Here is a 19928-nt window from a genome sequence, read left to right as displayed (position 1 = left end):
AAACCCAGGCCGCAGCGACTCCCGCCCTGGATACCGTCAGCAGTACGCTACCACTAGCGCAAGGCCAAAACAGAAGTTCCGGAAAGGGCACTGAGAGACGTCGCTCCCGGTGACGCCACTTCCGGCACGCCGCCGTTCGGCGGGCCACTTCCGGCGTCAAGGGGGGCGGCTGAGGGGTGGCAGTTAGGTGAGGCGGGCCATGAGGCCTCGGGCGCTTCTGCTGCCAACCGTGAGCGAGCTGTCGGCACGCGGGCGGCCTGGCGCGGCGCTCCGGTAAGGCGTGTATTCGGCGGGGCGGGAACAGAAGCGCCCCCCTCAGGCGCCCGGCGGGGCCGAGACTGCGCTCCCTGTCGAAATCTAGCTTCGCGTCCTGGGTGTGGAGCGTTCACCAGCCTGGGCCAGGCTGGCCTCTTCCCAGAAACCGGTTTTGTTTGTTTCCGTCTAAATTCGCGTCGGTTTTTATTTGTCTTCCTGGCTAGGTCTGGAGATGGGCAGGAAGGTAGTGTGTGTGGAGGCGCATAATGCTAGGCATTGCGCTAAGTGCTTTACTGATGCTTTTAAAGCCTTGCAGCCCCCGCGTGCTCAGGGAGTTTGAGAGTTGTGGTGGAACCGGTTTAAAAAAAAAAAAAAATTTCTTGAATGGTACTCTGAAAACCTCGGTTTACGTTTTTCCTTCCTCTTGCAGAATTCTTACTCTGCTACCAGTAAGCATTCGTCTCCCCTCTCCCTCACACGCTTCGCTTTTTTATTTTGATGCGGGTGTGAATAGGTAAAGCAGAGTCCGTGAACTTTTTTTTTTTAAAAGACGATACAAATCAGAAGTGATTAAATGCCCTCAAACTCCCACATAGGTAGTTTGGCCTTTTAATTTTGTAGAATTAAATTTAGGTTATCATGTAATCGGGATCGCAACACTTAAAAACCTAGTTTTCGATGCAGTTTGAGCTAACTTCAGAAAAGCATATAAATTAGCATACTGGATTCAGTACTTGATTTCTGCACTGTTATATAATTGCTAAAAAGGGACATTCACATTTAGCACCAATTCCATCATAATGCTAGTTATTTTAGCATTTTTATTATACATAGTTATTTTAGGTTGACTCTTGACCACTTAAAACAGCTCATTAATAATTGGGATAAAGTACATAGAAAGCACTTTGACTAGTACCTGGTATCTAAGTGTGGGTAATTATTAACCAACACTATTATAATGATGATGGTTATTTACAAAGTGTCTTACCAGAGGAAGGCAAAGTCTTTATGGTTTCTGGATTGTTTTTTTTAATGGTGCCCTTATTGTGAGATACTTAATTTTCTCTTTTTACAGATCCACATCACCTTTAGAAATAGCTTCACAGTCAAAATAGATTTGTCTATTGTATCAAATTACAAATGTTTTCCGACTTAAATGTCATTGTTTTTTTATCTTATCTACTACCTCTTAAACTAGTGACAAAATAGCCATGATTCCATTACTGAAGTTGGTTTTGAATATTTTGCACAAAAAACAAGTTTTATTTTTATTTTTAATCTTTTTTAGGAGGCTATAGAAGTAATCTGGAAAATGAAATCACTACTTTCAGTGCTTGGGGTGGGGCAGAGAGGCAGGCAAATTGGCACTGATACAGTGCTGATTACCAGTACTGATAGTGCTGATAGCCAAATTTACTGGAGGCTCTGCAGATTTTTGCATTAAAAGAATGATACCGGGTGCCTGGGTGCCTCAGTCCCTCAAGCGTTGGCGTTCTGCTGGGCTTTGGTGGTGATATCAGGATCTTAGGATCGAATCGCACATGGGGCTCCTTGCTCAGTGGGGAGCCTGCTTCTTCCTCTGCCTGCTGCTTCCCCTGCTTGTGCCCTCTCCCTCTGACAAATAAAGTCTTTTAAAAATTAAATAAAATTAAATTTAAAAATAAAAATAAATAAAAGAATGGTACCCATTAGGGAGAATCAACAAAATGCTTAATGTGAGTGTATTCCATATCCCACCCATTCTCCCTCCCTGGCAGGTAAGAATCATTTTGAGCATATGCTCCTCTTGGGCTTTTTCCTGAAGCAGGGACAGGGGCCAGGCAGTACTACAGCAGAATGACTGAAAATGTGGACTTTGGTGTCAGACTTGGGTTTAAGTCACCACTCTTCCACCTGCTCTGTGTGGAGGGTTTGGAAAAATTAGGAGGCACAGGAATATTGGTGAGAAGATAAACATGAGATCTGTTTCTTGGTCAGTGTCTTGACTTTCATTCTACCAGGACAAGCGAGAGAAGGTACATAAGGAAAATGTTTTCACTTTGTCAAATGAGTATCAGATTTTAAGTGCAGTAGAGCGTGAATTGCCAGTTGCTTAGTATGACATCTCAGCCCTAATTCTAATATATGTAACACACTGTGGTCAGTGGCATATAATGACAGTTTTCTTTGTCTTCAGACTGTAGCTGTGTCAGTGTGTTATGATGCCGTCTCGTACCAACCTGGCTACTGGAATCCCCAGTAGTAAAGTGAAATACTCAAGGCTCTCCAGCACAGACGATGGCTACATTGACCTTCAGGTAAATGCGGAAGGGAATTAATGAGACTGGCTGGCTCCGTTTCTGTTGAGTTAGCAGGAAGACCTTCTAGGTGGAGGTTTTGCTGTCTCTGGGGATTAGAAAAAGCAGCAAGGACACTTATCTCTGAGACCCCTTCAGCCATAGTTTGCAGAAGGAGGGGCCTTGGTAGAGCAGTTTCAAACCAATATAAACATTGTTCATTTCTAAGAATTTTTAGTTGTAACGCCAAAGCCCAGTAGTTACAAATTTTATTTAGTTTTTCTGGAAAATACTCAGATTGTGTTTTGTTAAGTAGAATTTTTTTTAAGGACTGTGTCATTGGTTCGTTTACAATTTAGTCAAAGCCAGTTCATCTTTTAAGGGAGAAACTAACTGCTAAAGCCAACAGATTGTGGGAATCTTCCTTCTTTCCTGATGTCATGAGATCCAATTTATTAAAGGTATTCTTTTGGCAAACAGTAAGTAAAACAGAATATTTGTTAAGTTTGTATCCTACCCTGATTCATTATTTATAAAATACTTAATGGTGTAGCATATCTCCTTCTGCCCACTTTCCCTTAGAATAGTTTAGGTGGAACCAGGGCCAAGGAGGAAGAGGCAGGAACCCATCCCTTTAAATATAAACAAATCAATGACTCTTTGCACTCTTCGGACCCATACTTGAAGGAGAGTTTTGTTTTTTGAAAGCACATCTGAGAAGCTTCCAGCCCATTAGGTCAGATACAGAAATGAGGCAAACCTCAGAAAGCTTGTGTCTGAATCTTAACTTTGAATAGAACTTAATAACAAGTCAGGTTACTTGATCCCTGGGGTGGGCAACTAATGCTTTAGAAAAAGCTGTTTCTAAAACCTTTGACTGTATGCTCAGTTAACTTTGAATGCCAGAAGTCACTTGTTTTCTTCTCCAGATCACGATGTTCACTTTTGAATCCCTAGAGATTAGTACAACCTTCCATGTGCCAGGCACTTAATAAATATCTAATATCTAATCAATGAATGACCATAAAGTATCTTCTGTTTTTGTAAGAAAATATTTTCTTATGGTGAATGGTATATGGAATAAAATTAGAAGTAGAAAGAGTAACATTCTGCTGGGACTCCTCCGAGTGGCTGTTAGAGCAGTAATTAGAGCTTCACCTCCTGTTTGTCCGTTGCCTTTCTCTCCCAGAGCTCCATTGGGTAGTAGGACTTCCTTCAAGACACACAAACCAACCACATTGGTTCTTATTCTCCTCCTTGCTTTAAAGTGTTTCAGTCTTGGTATTTTCATAATGCTGTGTCTTTTGTTTGTTTTTCTTCCAGTTTAAGAAGAGTCCTCCTAAGATCCCATATAAGGCCATTGCGCTTGCGACAGTGCTGTTTTTGATTGGGGCCTTTCTCATAATCATAGGCTCCCTCCTGCTGGCTGGCTATATCAGCAAAGGGGTAAGCTGAAGGGTTGAATATGCATGAAATCCTTAAAGTGTGAGTCTGGGCTCTATTTTATATTCATATCTAGTACAGGAGTTTCCAGCAGAAGGAAGAGAGTTTTCTTTTAGATTTTGTTCTCTGATAACAAAACATACATTTCTTTTTTTGAGCAACAACATGCTTGTCCCAGTTTCTATGAGGGGTGTGTGTGTGGTGGGGGGACATTTTCCTTCTGAGATGTCAAGCAGTCTTCCTACTGTCACAGTTTGGAACAGCAAAGGTGAGCCTAGCATTGAGGATTTCTGATTGATAAAGGCTGTACCCAGAGTAGAATGTGTTATTATAATTTTGTAGTGCCACAGACGTTCCAGGTGTGGGGAGAAGCAGTGAGGCTTGTATAGGTCTGGGGCCACTGACCACACCAGGACTTGTGACTCTTGAGTCTGATCCTTACTACATTGGGTTTGGTTGGAGTTCTTGTTGAGCTTCAGAATGTTATCTTTATTACCTAAAGTGGTGTTTGGTGGTTCTTTTTCTTGGGCTATATACATGTGCTAATAGTGCCCAAGTTGATCTGAACTAATAATGATCACAAGTCATGGTCATATTGTCCTGCAGAAGGAACACAGCCAACATCTGAAAAACAAACTGTGGACATTATAGAAATTGAGAATAGTAGCATTGTAGCAATAAAATGGCTACATATGGTTTTTAAGAAGTGAATCTGATTTGCCATTGGTCCTTATCTACTTAAAATTACTATGTGGTCGCCAGATGCTTACTTGGTGCAGTCTTTGTTTGAACATCTAACTTCAGGAGTGTGCCTTCCGTTAACTTTCATTGCAGTATGCAATGTATCAGTCCCAGAGGATTCTTTTAATTACAAATATTGAGAGTGGAGGTGAGATCCACGTGCAGCAAATATTATTTTACCTTGTATGGTTTATAAAAGACTGCTTTATAAGTAAGGATAAAGATGTTCAATAAGAGAATCACTAATAAGTTTGGTTTGGAGTTTTTTTTCACTTTTTATTACAGATACTTCAAAAACAGAAGTAAATGAAATAATGTATTAAACCCCTGTGTGTCTCCCATTCATCAACAGTTGTAAACATTTTGCTTCATGTATTCCCCCAACTTTTTTTTCCTGTGTAGAAAACCAAATACCAGATTTCTATTTTGCTGGTATTCTTTTTTATTTTGAGAGAGAGAGGGTGCATAGGAGCGGTGGTGGGGTGGAGGGCAGAGGGAGAGGGAGAGAGAGAGAATGAGAATCCTAAGCGGGCTCCACATCCAGTGTGGAGCCCAATCTCACAGCCCTGAGCTGATGAAATCAAGAGACTGATGCTTAACCTACTGAGTCACCCAGGCACCTCTATTTTGCTGGTATTCTCAAGTGTGCAGCTTCAGTATGCATCTGTAACAGTTTTTATATAAGTTTACAGGTGCTGTATTAATATCTTTGATCTTCATATTTTTGTTAGATTTAGAGACTTGCTTAGATTCAGGTTAGTTTTGTTTTAGAAAGTATATTTCATGGGAGGTGCTGTGTATTTGCTGTGGCAGGTGGGTTCTGAAACTTCGATGTTCATCAGAATCATCTGGCAGACTTGTTAACACACAGATTCCTTAGTTCCATTCTCAGAGATTCCAGTTCTGTAGGTGGTTTGTGAGAATCTGCATTTCTAACAAGTTCCCAGGTAATGCTGGTGGTCCATCAACCACAATTTGAAAACCAAATTGTGGTATTACATTAGGAGGCATGTAATGGTTATCCTGCTTTTAGTTGATATTAAGGTAGATTGCTGGGTTTAAGTGCCTTCAGCCTAATTCATTTATTATAAATTTTCCCATTACCATTTATACTAGTGAATGCAGTTCTGTCATTTTCTGCGTTCATAAGCTGAAATTCTGCATAAAGATCTTTCTCAAATCTATCATCTTTTACCCCAAAATATAATGCGTATAGTGAAGGTAGAAAAAATGTTTTTCTGCTTCACAACTTTTATAAAAATACACCTAGCAGCCTCAAAACCTCAGAAGGTAGTCAGAGAATGGTATCAGTATAAACTCCTATTTTTTCTTTTACATATTTGTGTTTCAATCAATCACAGTCCATATTCTTTTTTTTTTTGAGTAGACTCCACACCCAGTGTGGAACCCAGTGCGGGGCTTGAACTCAAAACCCTGAGATCAAGAGTCGGATCCTTAACCAACTGAGCCGCACAAGTGTCCCCCATATTCTTTTAGTATCTAAGTTGTTCCATATTTGGTCAGTAGGACTCCTTCATGTTACTTCTTTGTCTTTTAAACATGGCCTAGGTAGCCTTTGATAGCTTTCTTGCTTTCTGGCACAGTAAGTTATCCTAGGCCCAACTAATATTTCCTGTCTCCTAACTTGTAAACAACCATTTCTCTGAAGAGCCTTGGTTTCTGTATAGGAAGTAGATTTAGAGAGATCACAGACTGGGCGTTAGTGGTGCTCATGCTTCGGTTTTGATTGTTTCTAGACTTTTTCAGCAGTGGAATCAAGAAATAGGTATCTTTTTTTTTTTTTAAGATTTTATTTATTTATTTGGCAGACAGAGATCACAAGTAGGCAAAGAGGCAGGCAGAGAGAGGGGAAGGGAAGCAGGCTCCCTGCTGAGCAGAGAGCCCGATGTGGGGCTTGATCCCAGGACTCTGAGATCATGACCTGAGCCGAAAGCAGAGGCTTTAACCCACTGAGCCACCCAGGCACCCCAAGAAATAGGTATCCTTTAGAAAACAGTTTTCAGTGCAAATTTAAGATTAGAGTTAATTTAATTAGAGCTTAATTTCTTTGATATTATATGGGTATATCTACCCTAAGATAGTGATGTCATTACTTATTTGCCTTATTCTATGTTATACATATAATAGCTTTAAAATAATATTGCAGGGAGCACCTGGGTGACTCAGTCCGTTAAGCCTCTGACTCTCGGTTTTAGCTCAGGTCATGATCTCAGAGTTGTGAGATTGAGCCCCATGGTGGGCTCCATGCTCAGTGTGGAGTCTACTTGTCCCTCTCTGCTGCACACCCCCCCAACTTGCTCATGTGTGCACGCGCGTGCTCTCTCCCTCTCTCCCTCTCTCCCTCTCTCAAGTAAATAAATCTTGAAAAAAATAAGATAACAGGGATGCCTGCATGGCTCAGTCAGTTAAGCAGCTGCCTTTGGCTCAGGTTATGATCCCAGGGTCCTGGGATTGAGTCCCACATCAGGCTCCTGGCTCAGCTCCCTTTGCCTGCTGCTCTTTGTGCTCACTCTCTGTCTCTCTCTGTCTTTCTGACAAATAAATAAAAATAAATAACATCTTTAAAAAAAAATACCAGCGTGAGTGTTAATGCTAAGTATAGGAAGGCTAAATGCTCTATAAATTTCCTTTGCAGTTCTTTAATCCCACTAAGGATGTACAGTCAATATCTTGCAAAAGAAAAAAAGAAGCAGGAAAGTAGAAAATATAAAATAAGATAACAGAAATAGCACCAAGTATGTCAGTTGCGAGAGTTGTAGACTTATTGTTTCTGATGTTCACGTAGTCCCATCTTTAGGCTGAGAGAGCCCCTTCAAGTTCTTTCCTTGGTTTTTTTTTTTTTTTTCTTTCCTTGGTTTTAAGCTGGGATTTATTGAGTCATTGTGTGTCAGCTGAGGCTGCTTGCTTTACACGTATTACCTCACTTAGTTTTTACTGTCTTATATGAGGTAGATACCCCTATTTCTATTTGAACGACGCAGTCAAAATTATATTGAGTAGATAATCTGTCAATATACATTATGTAACTAGCCGTGTTAAAAGGAGATTTTTAGGGACACCTGGGTGGCTCGGTTAAGTATCTGCCTTTGGCTCAGGTCATGATCCCAGGGTCCTGGAATTGAGTCCTACATTGGGCTCCTTGCTCACCAGGGAGCCTGCTTCTCCCTCTGCCTGTCACTCCTCCTGGTTGTGTGTGAGTGCCTGCTCTCTCTGACAAATAAATAAGTAAAATATTTTTTTAAAAAAAGATTTTTAGCCTGGGTTTAAATCCTTAGTTGAGGGAAGACTTAATGGGAAAAATGACTTATCAGATAAAGGGCTAGTATCCAAAATCTATAAAGAACTGTCAAACTCAACACCCCAAAAACAGATACTCCAGTCAAGAAATGGGCAGAAGACATGAACAGACATTTCTGCAAAGAAGACATCCAAATGGCCAACAGAGACATGAAAAAGTGCTCAACATCACTCGGCATCAGGGAAATACAAATCAAAACCACAGTGAGATACCACCTCACATCAGTCAGAACGGCTAAAATTAACAAATCAGGAAATGACAGATGTTGGCGAGGAGGCAGAGAAAGGGGAACCCTCCTACACTGTTGGTGGGAATGCAAGCTGGTACAGCCGCTCTGGAAAACAGTATGGAGCTTCCTCAAAAAGTTGAAAATAGAGCTACCCTATGACTCAGCAATCACACTACTGGGTATTTACCCTAAAGATGCAAATGTAGTGATCTGAAGGGGCACATGCACCCAAATGTTTATAGCAGCATTGTCCATAATAGCCAAACTATGGAAAGAACCTAGATGTCCATCAACAGATAAATGGGTAAAGAAGATGTGGTATAGATGTACAATGGGATACTATGCAGCCATCAAAAACCGCAAAATCCCCCTGGGGCTAATAATACATATATGTTAATTTAAAAAAATTTTATTTAAAAAAAATCACGATATCCTGCCATTTGCACAACGTGTATGGAACTAGAGGTTATTATGCTAAGTGAAATAAGTCGATCAGAGAAAGACAATTACCATATGATCTTTCTGATACAAGGAATTTGAAAGGGAGAGTAGGGGGGTTGTGGGGTTTAGGGAGGGAAAAAAATGAAACAAAAAGGGACCAGGGAGGGAGACAAATTATTAAGAGACTCTTAATCTCAGGAAACAAACTGAGGGTTGCTGGGGGGTTGCGGGGGAGGGATAGTGTGACTGGGTTATGGACATTGGGGAGGGTATGTGCTATGGTGAATGCTGTGAAATGTGTAAGCCTGATGATTGACAGACCTGTATGCCTGAAGCAAGTAATACATTATATGTTAATAAAAAGAAAAAAAATTAATGGGAAAAAAATCACAGAGGAAAAGGAGGATAAGCTTAACTGTATAAACATTTACAACTATACCTAAAAATAAAGCAGAGCAATTTTATAAGAGTGGATTCATTCATTTAATATATTTATTTATATGTTGGGTGCAGGTAGTGATTTAGGGATGAACAAGTCCCTACCCTCCTGGAACTCCCCAAATAGTTGAAGCCCTACACTAAACACCATTTCTTCCTCTTTGACCTGTGAATTGTGATTATGGGAATATACACTAAAGAAAGAATCTGAAAGGCTAAGAAAAAGAAGTTTATTGTGTTATCCTGTACAGTTACAAAAAGTGAGAGACAACCAAAGTATCCAACAGTCGGTGGGGCATGGTTAAGTAAAATTGTGGTGCATCCATTACAGTGGAATGGTAGACACCATTAGTTGACATAATGTGTTTGTTTCAGGTGTACAACATAATTCAATATAGTATATATTGGGAAATGATCACAATAAGTCTAGTTAGCATCCATCACCACACATAGTTAGTTTTTTTCCTTTCGATGAGAACTTTTAAGATCTACTCTCAGCAGCTTGCTAATAATACACAACACAGTGTTTTTAGCTATAATCACCATGTTGTACACTATATCTCCAGAACTTATTTTGTGAATGGAAATTTGTACCTTCTGACTGTCTTCACCCATTTTGCCACCCACCCCCAGTGCAGAACTTTTCATAAGACTTTGGCAGTTGCTTGTTATATCAAGAGACTAAAACAAGGCACAGGGTATGGTGTGTTCACAACTAGAAACTAGAATGGAGAACAGAAGGAAATAAAGGAAATACCTGTGGATGCAGATGGACAATTTATTCATAATTTTTAGTGCTTTGTAGTTTTTCTGCTTTTTATAATAAGGAGGAAAAGAGATGTAAACCTGTTCCATTGGTAGCATACTACCTAAAGGAAATGCTCTGAAGAGTGTAAAATACTGAGGTATGGGTTGAACCTATGGCTTTGTTTTATTTTAAAAGTGGTCATTTGTATGGTACTAATGTGTTTGCCTCCTTCTGCCACTAGGGGGCAGACCGGGCCGTTCCCGTCCTGATCATTGGCATCCTGGTGTTCCTGCCAGGATTTTACCACCTGCGCATCGCCTACTATGCATCCAAAGGCTACCGGGGTTACTCCTACGATGACATTCCAGATTTTGATGACTAGCTAACCCACCCTCAACCCTGAGGAGAAGAGTCACAGATGGGACTGAGACCAGCTTTAAGATACTGAGCAGAAACTGGCAAAGGGCTAAGGCATTCTGCAGTTTGCAGATGTTAAACAAAAGAATGGCCAGATTTTATGGGTCCATCCTCAAGATGTCAACTGAGCTTACAATTACAAATTAACTAACTAGGACATGCTCTATTTTTCATCTCCTGGCTCTGGCAAAAGCTGATAAGTTTTTCCACACGAATATGTATCTTGGAAGAGTAGCAATGTTAATGATGTGGGAAGGCAGGAGTTTCTTGTGTAGCGCAGAATGTTACTGCTGCCACCCTTGTTAGAGTTCAGCATTTCTTTTAAATAGTCCTCATTGTCAGTTCTGGTAGCAAATGGAAGAATTTAATATGTCAAATTTCATATTACTAGTAATTTATTTTGAAAACATCTAAGTAGCTTAGCCCTACACGCATCTGTCACTTTGTGTTCTAGCGGAAGACCTTGGCAAATCAAATGTCAGTGTAGGTGCATCTGTAATATTTTTTACTTGCTTTCTTATTAACAGCAGCCAGGACTTTTTTAAGTCTCAGAGCAAGTTCCTAGAAGGTAAACACCCCTCTGTTCACCAATCCTTGGTCAGCTTTGATTTGGTCCACCAGTAAGCTGGCCAGCATATAATATGGGTTATTCTGTTCTTTGTAGATCAAGATGTTCTGTATATAATGCCTTTAAGGACTGGATTTTGGCTGTTTCCTAAGGAAAAAAATGTAGATAAGTGGTGGTTATTTAGAGATTATAAACCTGTTGTTAGCATCTTGCATTATGATGTCATTCTGCTAAAGATTGCAAGACTCAGCCTGGATCCCTAGATGGACTAGACTGCCTTAGTTTGATTCTGGTTCCTAGCTTGCACAAAGTGACATATTCAAAAGAAATTAAAATGTCAAAATCTAAACCTAGACTTACAGTGAGTTAATTTCAAGTATATTTCAGAAAACATTTTAATGATTGTATGATATCTTTGATCCCAGTACCCAGGACCACCTTCCTTTTTAGATAATGGGCCTTGTGGGTCAGACTGCTTTTCAGTCATCCTCTTACTGTGAGCTTATGGACATGGGCAACTAGAACCCTGGAAGGACCATCAACTGAGATTTGGAAGGCTGTGGGTAGAACAAGTTTATTGGGGGAGGTGAGTTCACTTTTGGATATGTTAATTTGTAGATGCATACTCTACATCCACATGAAACTGCTTAGTAGGCAATTGCAAACCGTGGATCAGGAGTTCTGGAGATAATTTAGGCCAGGGATAGAAATTAGGGAGTCATTGTCGGGGCAATATCTAAAAGCTGGATGCTACCACTCACAGAGTGAGTGCATATGGGGAAAAAACTAGCACTCGGGAAATGAGGGACAGAGGGGTGTGATGTGAAGCAACCTCTGAAGTTAGGTGCATTTGGTAATGGGAGAGGAGTCTGGGGAGGCCAGTACTCTAATTGAAGCTCCTGGGCCTTGACACTGGAGTTGTAAAGAGATCCATAAAGCTTTATACTGGGAACTGTTTTGTTTTGTTTTTAAAGATTGATTTTATTTATTTATTTGAGAGAGTGAGAAAACACAAGAGAGGGGAGGGTCAGAGGGAGAAGCAGACTCCCTGCTGAGCAGGGAGCCTGGTGCTGGACTCGATCCTGGGTCTTGTTGATCCTGGGACTCCATGATCATGACCTGAGCCAAAGGCAGTGACTTAACCAGCTGAGCCACCCAGGCTTCCATCCTGGGAACTGTTTGTAAAGCAAAGGTCAGACCAGAAGGTTTTGGCCAAACCAAATTATTTGGTCCCTTTTTTTTTTTTTTTTTAAGATTTCATTTAGTTGAAAGAGAACGAGCAAGGATAGGGGAGAGGGGAAGCAGGCTTGCAGAGCTTGAGCAGGCCTCAATCCCAAGACCCCAAGACGACAACCTGAACCAAAGTCAGGAGTCAGATTTTTTTTTTGTTTTTTTGTTTTTTTTTTAAATAAGCAATCTTTTATTTGTGCCTTCATGTCTTTTATCAGTAATGAAGATTTTCATTCTTTTCTATTTTTCTGTGATTCTAGTTAGGTGTTTATTAACTTTTTTCTTTTTTTTTAAATTTTTTTTTATTTTAATAAACATATAATGTATTTTTATCCCCAGGGGTACAGGTCTGTGAATCTCTAGGTTTACACATTTCACAGCACTCATCATAGCACATACCCTCCCCAATGTCCATATCCCCACCACCCCCCTCCCCCCAGCAACCCTCAGTCTGTTTTTTGAGATTGAGTCTTTTATGGTTTGTCTCCCTCCCAATCCCATCTTTTCATTTTTTCTTTTCCTACCTCCCCCCAACCCCCCACATTGCATCTCCACTTCCTCATAGGAGTCAGATGTTTAACCAACTGAATCACCCAGGTACCCCTCAAGTATTATTTACAGACTCCCTGTAACTTTGCATTGACAGTAAGTGTGTATCTTGGTCCTTTTTAGAAAACATCTAAATCTAAATAACAATGGTGAATGTTTCTTGAACCTTTGCCAAATGTGCCAAGCACTTTTATTCCTTATTGTTTCATTTTAATCCTTGGAAAAAAGCACCAAGTTGGATAGTATTCTTAGGTAATAGGTTGGACATTTGGGACTCAAGGCAAAGCCTAAATTCCAATCCTTACCAAATATGAAAGCCCAAATGCCTTTAAGGGCCGGGCAAGTGAAGAAGGGGTAGAGGTGGACAGAGCCATAGATAGTAGTGGGGACCCAAGTCAATTGTCAAATGTATATTTTACCTAAAAGCAGCCTCCTCTCTACCCCCGTCCCCCACAATGTTGGCTGAACCATATGCTCTAGCTTTATAAAGATTTCCTTTTTTTTTTTTTTAAGATCTTATTTATTTATTTGACAGAGCGAGACACAGAGAAAGAACACAAGCAGGGGGAGTGGGGGAGAGAGAAGCAGACTTCCTGCTGAGCAGGGAGCCCAGTGTGGGCCTCCACCTCAGGATGATCCCAGGACGCTGGGGTCATGACCTGAGCAAAGGGCAGATGCTTAACGACTGAGCCACCCAGGCACCCATAAAGATTTTCTTATTTGTGCAACAACTCTTGGGCCTCTCCTCATTTCCAAGGCTAAAAATCCTCCCTGGTTGCATCAGCTGTTCTACTGTAATGGAGATTCAGACTCGTTCCCCCTGGATAAGCTTCGCCTGGTCAGTGTGCCCACCGCATATTCCTTCCTGCCAGGTTTTGTGAGGTGCTAAGGACATAACAGGAAAAACTGAGCATGGTCAGTGAAGAGCAGAGGTTGCAAACTAGTGGACACATGTTGGCCTGCATTTTGTTTTTCAAAATGGGAAGGTTCACGTTTTGATTTGGGGATTTTCTTGAAAAATCGCTACATTTTTCTTCCTTCCTGAGAGGCTACAACCAACTGAAGCAAGGTAGTAAAGCAGCTTTGAGCAGAATTCTCCAGGTCACCACAGTCCTCACCACTGCTTGCTTGTGTGCCCAATCTGCTAGTTGTTTTCATTAAGGGCAAGAGCGTCTCAGAGTCCCACAAAGTCTAGCACAGTGTTTGTGGGCACTTCAGTTTCTTAAATGAAGAACCAAAGTTGAAAGTACATTTCCATCCCAGGATGCTGTGTTACGTTCCTTCGAGGTGTGGATAGTTGGGCTGGTGCCATTTGATTCAGATGGTCCTAGATGACCCTCCCGTCAGCTGCCTGGCAGGCCAGCTCCTTAGATTGATTTGGTGCTACCTGTTGAGTTCACTCTCTGCCTAGTACTCTCTGCTCAGCCGTTGAGCCCAGTTCACAGCCACCTGCACGTTCCCGCCTTCGGGGTCCTGGGGTGTCCCTGCCAGCTAGCACCGAAGAGCCTTCTGTTACTGGTTCAGTGGAAGCTGGTGGAGGGACCTTCAAAGGGTTATAAACCAAATTAACTCGCCTTGGTTGTCTTATGTCATCTAAACTATCTCGAGGCTTCTCTCTTAGACATAATCCCCTAGGCTCCTGGCCTCACGAGTTCGGTTAGGGTTTAGTGCCAGGGTGGGGAGGGTCGAGTCTTATTAGCTGTGAGGCTTTGGGCAAATTAGTCTGGAGCTTCACTTCCCTTATACAGTGGGGATAAGCCAGTTCCTATCTGTGAGGGTAAATGTGAGGACTAAATAAAACCATGGGGGAGGGCGCTGCACACACAGCCTTTTGCACGGTAAGCGGGGTTAATGGAAGCTGCTGTTGGAGGAAGTGAAGGCGGTCACTCCTTTGGCTTCAGGGAGTAGTTTCTTGGGTGAAATTCAGGAGGGGGGAGAGCCCATCTGCTATCCCTGGGCCCAGCCTGTAGAATCTGCTGTTCCAAGGTGGAACCACCCTGGAGTTAGGGGCCCGAGCTAGCATGGCAGCCGGCCCCAGCCAAGGCAGGGCTCCCTGCCCTGATGGAATGGAGGGAATGAGACAGTCTCCAGCCTCTGGCCCTCTATCAGCATGCAGCTGGCAGGCACACTGTGTGCTCCAGTCCTGTGGAACGCAAGGGGAAGGGAGAGTACCAGAGCACCCCATTGTAGCTATCATGTGGGCCACAGAGGCCCCTGCCCCAGAAGGCCCTGCGGGGAGGTCCTCGGAGACCCAAGGTGGTGTAGCGGTCGCTCTAGCAGACCACCTTGCCTGGAGCTTGTTCTTCCACTGCTCACCTCCCTTGGGCCCTGTGTTTACCTCTTTCTCTACTTTTCCTCCTCAGTCTTGGCCCTTGCTACTTGAAGCATGGCCTGCAACCAGGAGTTTGTTACAAATGCAGAATCTTGGGCCTGCCCCAGCCTTGTTAAATCCAAGTCTGCATTTTGACAAGACCTGTAGTGTGTTGGTGCCTGAGAAGCACTGTTTGGGGCTCCCTGTGCCTCTTAATCCATTTCTTCCCTTTGGGCCTGGACCTCCTCTGGCAGCACCAATGGCTGAGTAGGGGGGGGGACCAAAATTTAGAGCTCCCCCTCCTTGATCCACCATGATTCTCCAGCCAGTAACACCCAGTGTCTTTTTTTTTTTCTCAAAGATTTTATTTATTTATTTGACAGAGAAAGATCACAAGTAGGCATAGACACAGGCAGAGAGAGAGAGAGGAGGAAGCAGGCTCCCCGCTGAGCAGAGAGCCCGATTCGGGGCCTGATCCCAGGACCCTGAGATCATGACCTGACCTGAAGGCAGAGGCTTTAACCCACTGAGCCACCCAGGCGCTCCAGTAACACCCAGTGTCTTGAGGAAGCTTCACAGAAATGGCACAGACATAATACAGGGATTGCTTTGTAAAGATGCTTCGTGTGAGCAGTGAGAAACTGAAGTAAGTCCCACAGGTGGGGAGAAGGTCTGTGGCAGGAGCGGGAGCACATTCGAGTGCTCTGAAGGCCAGGGGAAGGGAGCTGTGTAATTTAGGACGCAGTGAGAGGCAGGATATATTTTCCTGCATATGTGAGAGGCAGGCTTTGGGACTTAGGAGTTTCCCCTGAACACTGGAGGTGCTGTCTTTCTTCCCTGGCTCTGTGGGTCTACAATACCTCCATGCTTTCATTCCTCTTACTAACAGGAGAAGAGCCAACTAGAAAATGCTCCAGTCTTTGCTAAGGTGTTGGTCCTTCAGGAGGATTTTCTCTGGGATTAATATCCATAGAGTTTGCTCTGAGACCACCACCCTCAGGACCAGTATGCCCCTACAACTGAAAAGGTGACAGCAGCTGAATCACCCACGCAGCTAGGAGGATTTGTGGTCTGGCAGAGTGGAGATGACAGGCACCAGGCAAGAGTTGTCACCAGCAGGGGCTGGGACTGAGACAGATCTCTGGATATAGCTGTAGGCTCCTGTCCCTTTAGCCAGGATCTGAACATTTGAAGACTTCAGAGCATATTGCCAGGGTATTTGCCAAGAGCACCAGCTTTCCCCTTCTCAGGGACGTCAGCAAATGCCAGGTATCTTCTCCATTTAATGGAAGTGAAACCACAGTGGGACCAAAAGAGCATGGAATGAATGGGCCCAAGATCAAGGACTCCTGCTCATTCTGAACATGGATTCAAAACCATCTTCCACTGTATTGCTCTCCCAGAGCTGCTGGCAGGGTAGAGTACATTTACTATTTACTTTTCAAGGCCTGGGTCACCAAAATTTGGAACTTGAGAGTACTTTGGGGGCAAGATAATCTCTTTATTAAAAAAACTCAACTTAAACATTAACTGAAAAAGTAGACCACAGAGCTTTGAAGGCCACTCTATCTTGATACAGTTAGGTCCTCTAGATGCATTAACCATTATTAGTCACAGCTTTAATCTAACCTTAGTTTTATCTCAAGACTTTGTTTTAGATCTGTTAATTCACCTTGAATTCTACTTTTGAGTTTATCCATGAAATGTTTTTTGGGCACCTACTATGAACATTTGCCAGATATCAAAAAGGAATCTTGCACTTCCTGCAAAAGTTTGCAACTTACTTAGGGAGGAGAGCTCCATATCTGAACTAGCTAACCAATGTAATAAGTAATATTCATCCACTAATAATTTAGACAATTGTTGCTCTGCTAAGTGGATTGGAGAGAAAAGGAGGCTCAGCAGGCTCTGAATGGGTCTGGTGGAGACAGGACTTGAGCTGGACCAAGGGCAGATGGGAGGGAACTTGGATGAACTTGTCTCCCCTCCCCACACACACATAACACATACACTGGTAATGGGTGCCATGTCCAGGCAGGGCATTGGGAGAGTTGGAGATAAAGGTTGCCTAGGTTACATGGGACTAGGTTGTGACCAGCTAAAAAATGAGAAACTATGGTAGTTTTCTTTTTAAACTTTATTTTTCATAAACAGTTAAACCAGGCTTATTATGAAAATAATTTGTCCTTAGCAATCCCTGCTCCCTCTTTCCCCAAGGGACAAACCACCCACCTTACCCACCTTTGGTTCTTCCAGCTGAATCTCCTTGTGTTGACTTTGAGCTCTCTACATGATACATTACCACTTCACAAATTTTCAGTACTAGGCCTAATCAGTTGACTTTATCTGGTAGCAAGTGGAGATTTTGCTCTGTGCCCTCACTGTCTCCCGTCCTTCTCACATACTTGCAAGCCCTCCATTCTCTCCTTGTAACTGCATGATTTTGGATGAATTCATATTCAACATTGTGATGTGACTAAGAACATATAAATCCTATTTTCAGCTTAGCCAGGACATACATTATGACTTACTTCTCCCTTCTGGCTCAACTTTTAGCTTTCCCTGGAGCTGACAATCTTGTTTCGTTTGTTTATGTGATCTTCTATGTACCGTCACTAATTCAGACTCTGCCATTTCTATATCTACCCCTGGTATTCTGTGCTTGTCATCGGGAACTCCCTCTGGAGCCCGTTGCCCTTTCTCTACCTGCTTATTGTCCTCCAGAGATGAGGATGTGACTGCGGAGCCCTCAACCATCCCATGTGACTTCTGTGGAGATGTCTGGTGCCACTCAGATTCCAGGTTCTTTGGTTGGCTACTGTTTTTTTTTCTTCTGGATGCTTAAAGAGTTGCATTCAGTGTTCTGACATTTCACAGGGACACATCTTGTTGTTGGCCCATTTTTCTTCAGCATAGGTGCTCTGGTAACTCGTATCTTTTAGTGTTAGGGAATTTTCTGAAATGAATTTCTTTGATAATTTCCTTCACTCTAAAGTCTCTGTTTTCTGTTTCTGGAATTGTTTCTTTGGGGGTTGGCCCTTATCTTTTCTCTCCGATTTTTCATATTTTTGTCTTTTTTCCATATTTAGTGTTTTTTATCTCCTTTATGGAAGGCTTACTTGCCTCTGTCTTCCAATGATTCTGTCATGCTTTTTGGTTTTTTGCTATCATGGTTTCAATGTCCAAAGAGTCTCTTTAATGTTCTAAGTGTTCTTTTTATGGCAATAAAGTTTTATTTTGTGGCCTAACATCTTTCCTTATCTCAATATATTATCAATGTAAATATTCACTTAATCAGGGCACTTGTTTCGCTCAGTTGGTAGAACATGTGACTCTTGACCTTGGGTCTTGAGTTCAAGCCCTACATTGGGTGTAGAGCTTATTAAAAAAAAAAAAAGAAAGAAAAAAAAACAGGGACGTCTGGGTGACTCAGTCAGTTAAGCCTCTGACTTCAGCTCAGGTTATGATCCCGGGGTCCTGGGATCGAGTCCTACATTGGGCTCACTGCTCAGTGGGGAACCTGCTTTTCCCTCTCCTGCTCCCTCTGCTTGTGCTCTCTCTCTCTCTGTCAAATAAGTAAATAAAATCTTTTAAAAATACATTTTTAAAAGACATAAATTCTCATTTATCAGCATAACAGTCAGAATGGTCCTTTAAAAATATATCACATCATGTCATTTCTCTCAAAACATCACAGTGATTCTGCATCTGACTCACAGGGAAAGCCCAGGTCCCTGCAGGGACTGATGTGCCCCAATGTGCTCTCTCCTCCCCCAGCTCCCTGTCATTGGCTCTTCTACCTCTGTTCACCGACTCCAGTCACACTGGCCTCCTCAGTGTTCCTTGACTTCTCCAGACCCACTCCCACCTTAGCACCTTGGCATTGACTGTTCCTGCTGCCCAGAATCCCTCACTCCTTCAAAATTTTGCTCAGATTGCATCTTCTCGGTAAGGCCGTGGCCTCCATGAGTAATACTGCGACCTGCCCACGCTCTCGTCCCATGCACGCCTAGAGCACCCCCACGCCTGGCCTCCTTTCTCCCACTCAACTTTTCTCTCCCATGGTAATTGTCACATTCTAACTCGCTAATTTTACTTATTTACTCTGCATGTTCTTCATTGTTCCATTTCACTCCCTCACCCCACCCCCACTTAGAAGGACAGACCTCTGTGCTTTGTTCACTGGTGTTCCCAGCACATAGAACCATGCTCGGCACATGGGACACCAGTAGTCTTTGCTGAGTGAAAGAATATATGAATGGATGAATCTCGTGGAGGATTTTCATGGTTGGTTTGTGAACTTTCCATCTCCCTGCATACCGGTCTTTTCTCTAGGTTGCCTTTTCTATTTCTTTGCTTCAGTCTTGACCTTCCATGGCTTTCAGCTCATGCAAAAGAATGAGGACACAAAACTCAGCACAGCTCTGTGCCTTGTTGACCATGGGATGGATCCTCTGCACAATAGTCTGCCTGGGCCATTCACAAGGGTGTACTCATGGTCAGTAACTTTAGATCTTTCCCTGAGGCTGGTCTTTCCCAGACAGGACTGGCCACCAGTGCCTGGGAACCAAGCTGGCAACAAAGGCAACAAAGGGAGTCTCAATTTCTAGTTAGCCCCCTGCTCTCCGCTGGCTGCTCCCACCTTGGCTGCTTTGCCCAGCTTCTCAGTCAAAAACCCTGATTTCACAGCTTTCTCCAAAGATCAGACTTCCAGATTCCTGCCAGGATGCTGGAGTGGTCTTTGCTTAGAGCTGAGGAGGAGAGATAGGGTGTAACTCATTTTATTTTTTGCTTTTTATGCATGGATTCATACCTCAGGGGCTTTGCTATACCCCTGTTTCCTTCTTTCCCCCCAAATCCCTCAGGGCCTGAATTCTGCCTTCTTCCCACCACCCCGCATCCAGATAAGCTGGTGTCATCCCAGTGTCGTCTGCCTGCTGCTTGACTCCAGTCACCCGTGCCC

At 42.8% G+C, this 19928-nt stretch overlaps 1 protein-coding gene across 1 annotated transcript; it reads left to right on the top strand.

Moving 5' to 3' along the window:
- Window positions 1-141: 141 nt before the first annotated feature.
- TMEM230 (transmembrane protein 230) lies at window positions 142-11224 on the top strand. The gene is made up of 4 exons (XM_080813178.1): window positions 142-273; window positions 2432-2552; window positions 3855-3977; window positions 10132-11224. The coding sequence occupies exons 2-4, from the start codon at window positions 2454-2456 to the stop codon at window positions 10270-10272; spliced, it is 363 nt and encodes a 120-aa protein (XP_080669304.1). The 5' UTR covers window positions 142-273; window positions 2432-2453; the 3' UTR covers window positions 10273-11224.
- The last annotated feature ends 8704 nt before the right edge of the window (window positions 11225-19928 follow it).

The sequence above is a fragment of the Martes martes genome (genome assembly GCF_963455335.1).
Source record: "Martes martes genome assembly, chromosome: 9".
In the NCBI taxonomy this organism is placed as follows: Eukaryota; Metazoa; Chordata; class Mammalia; order Carnivora; family Mustelidae; genus Martes; species Martes martes.
This window is presented reverse-complemented; position numbering and strand designations above follow the sequence as displayed.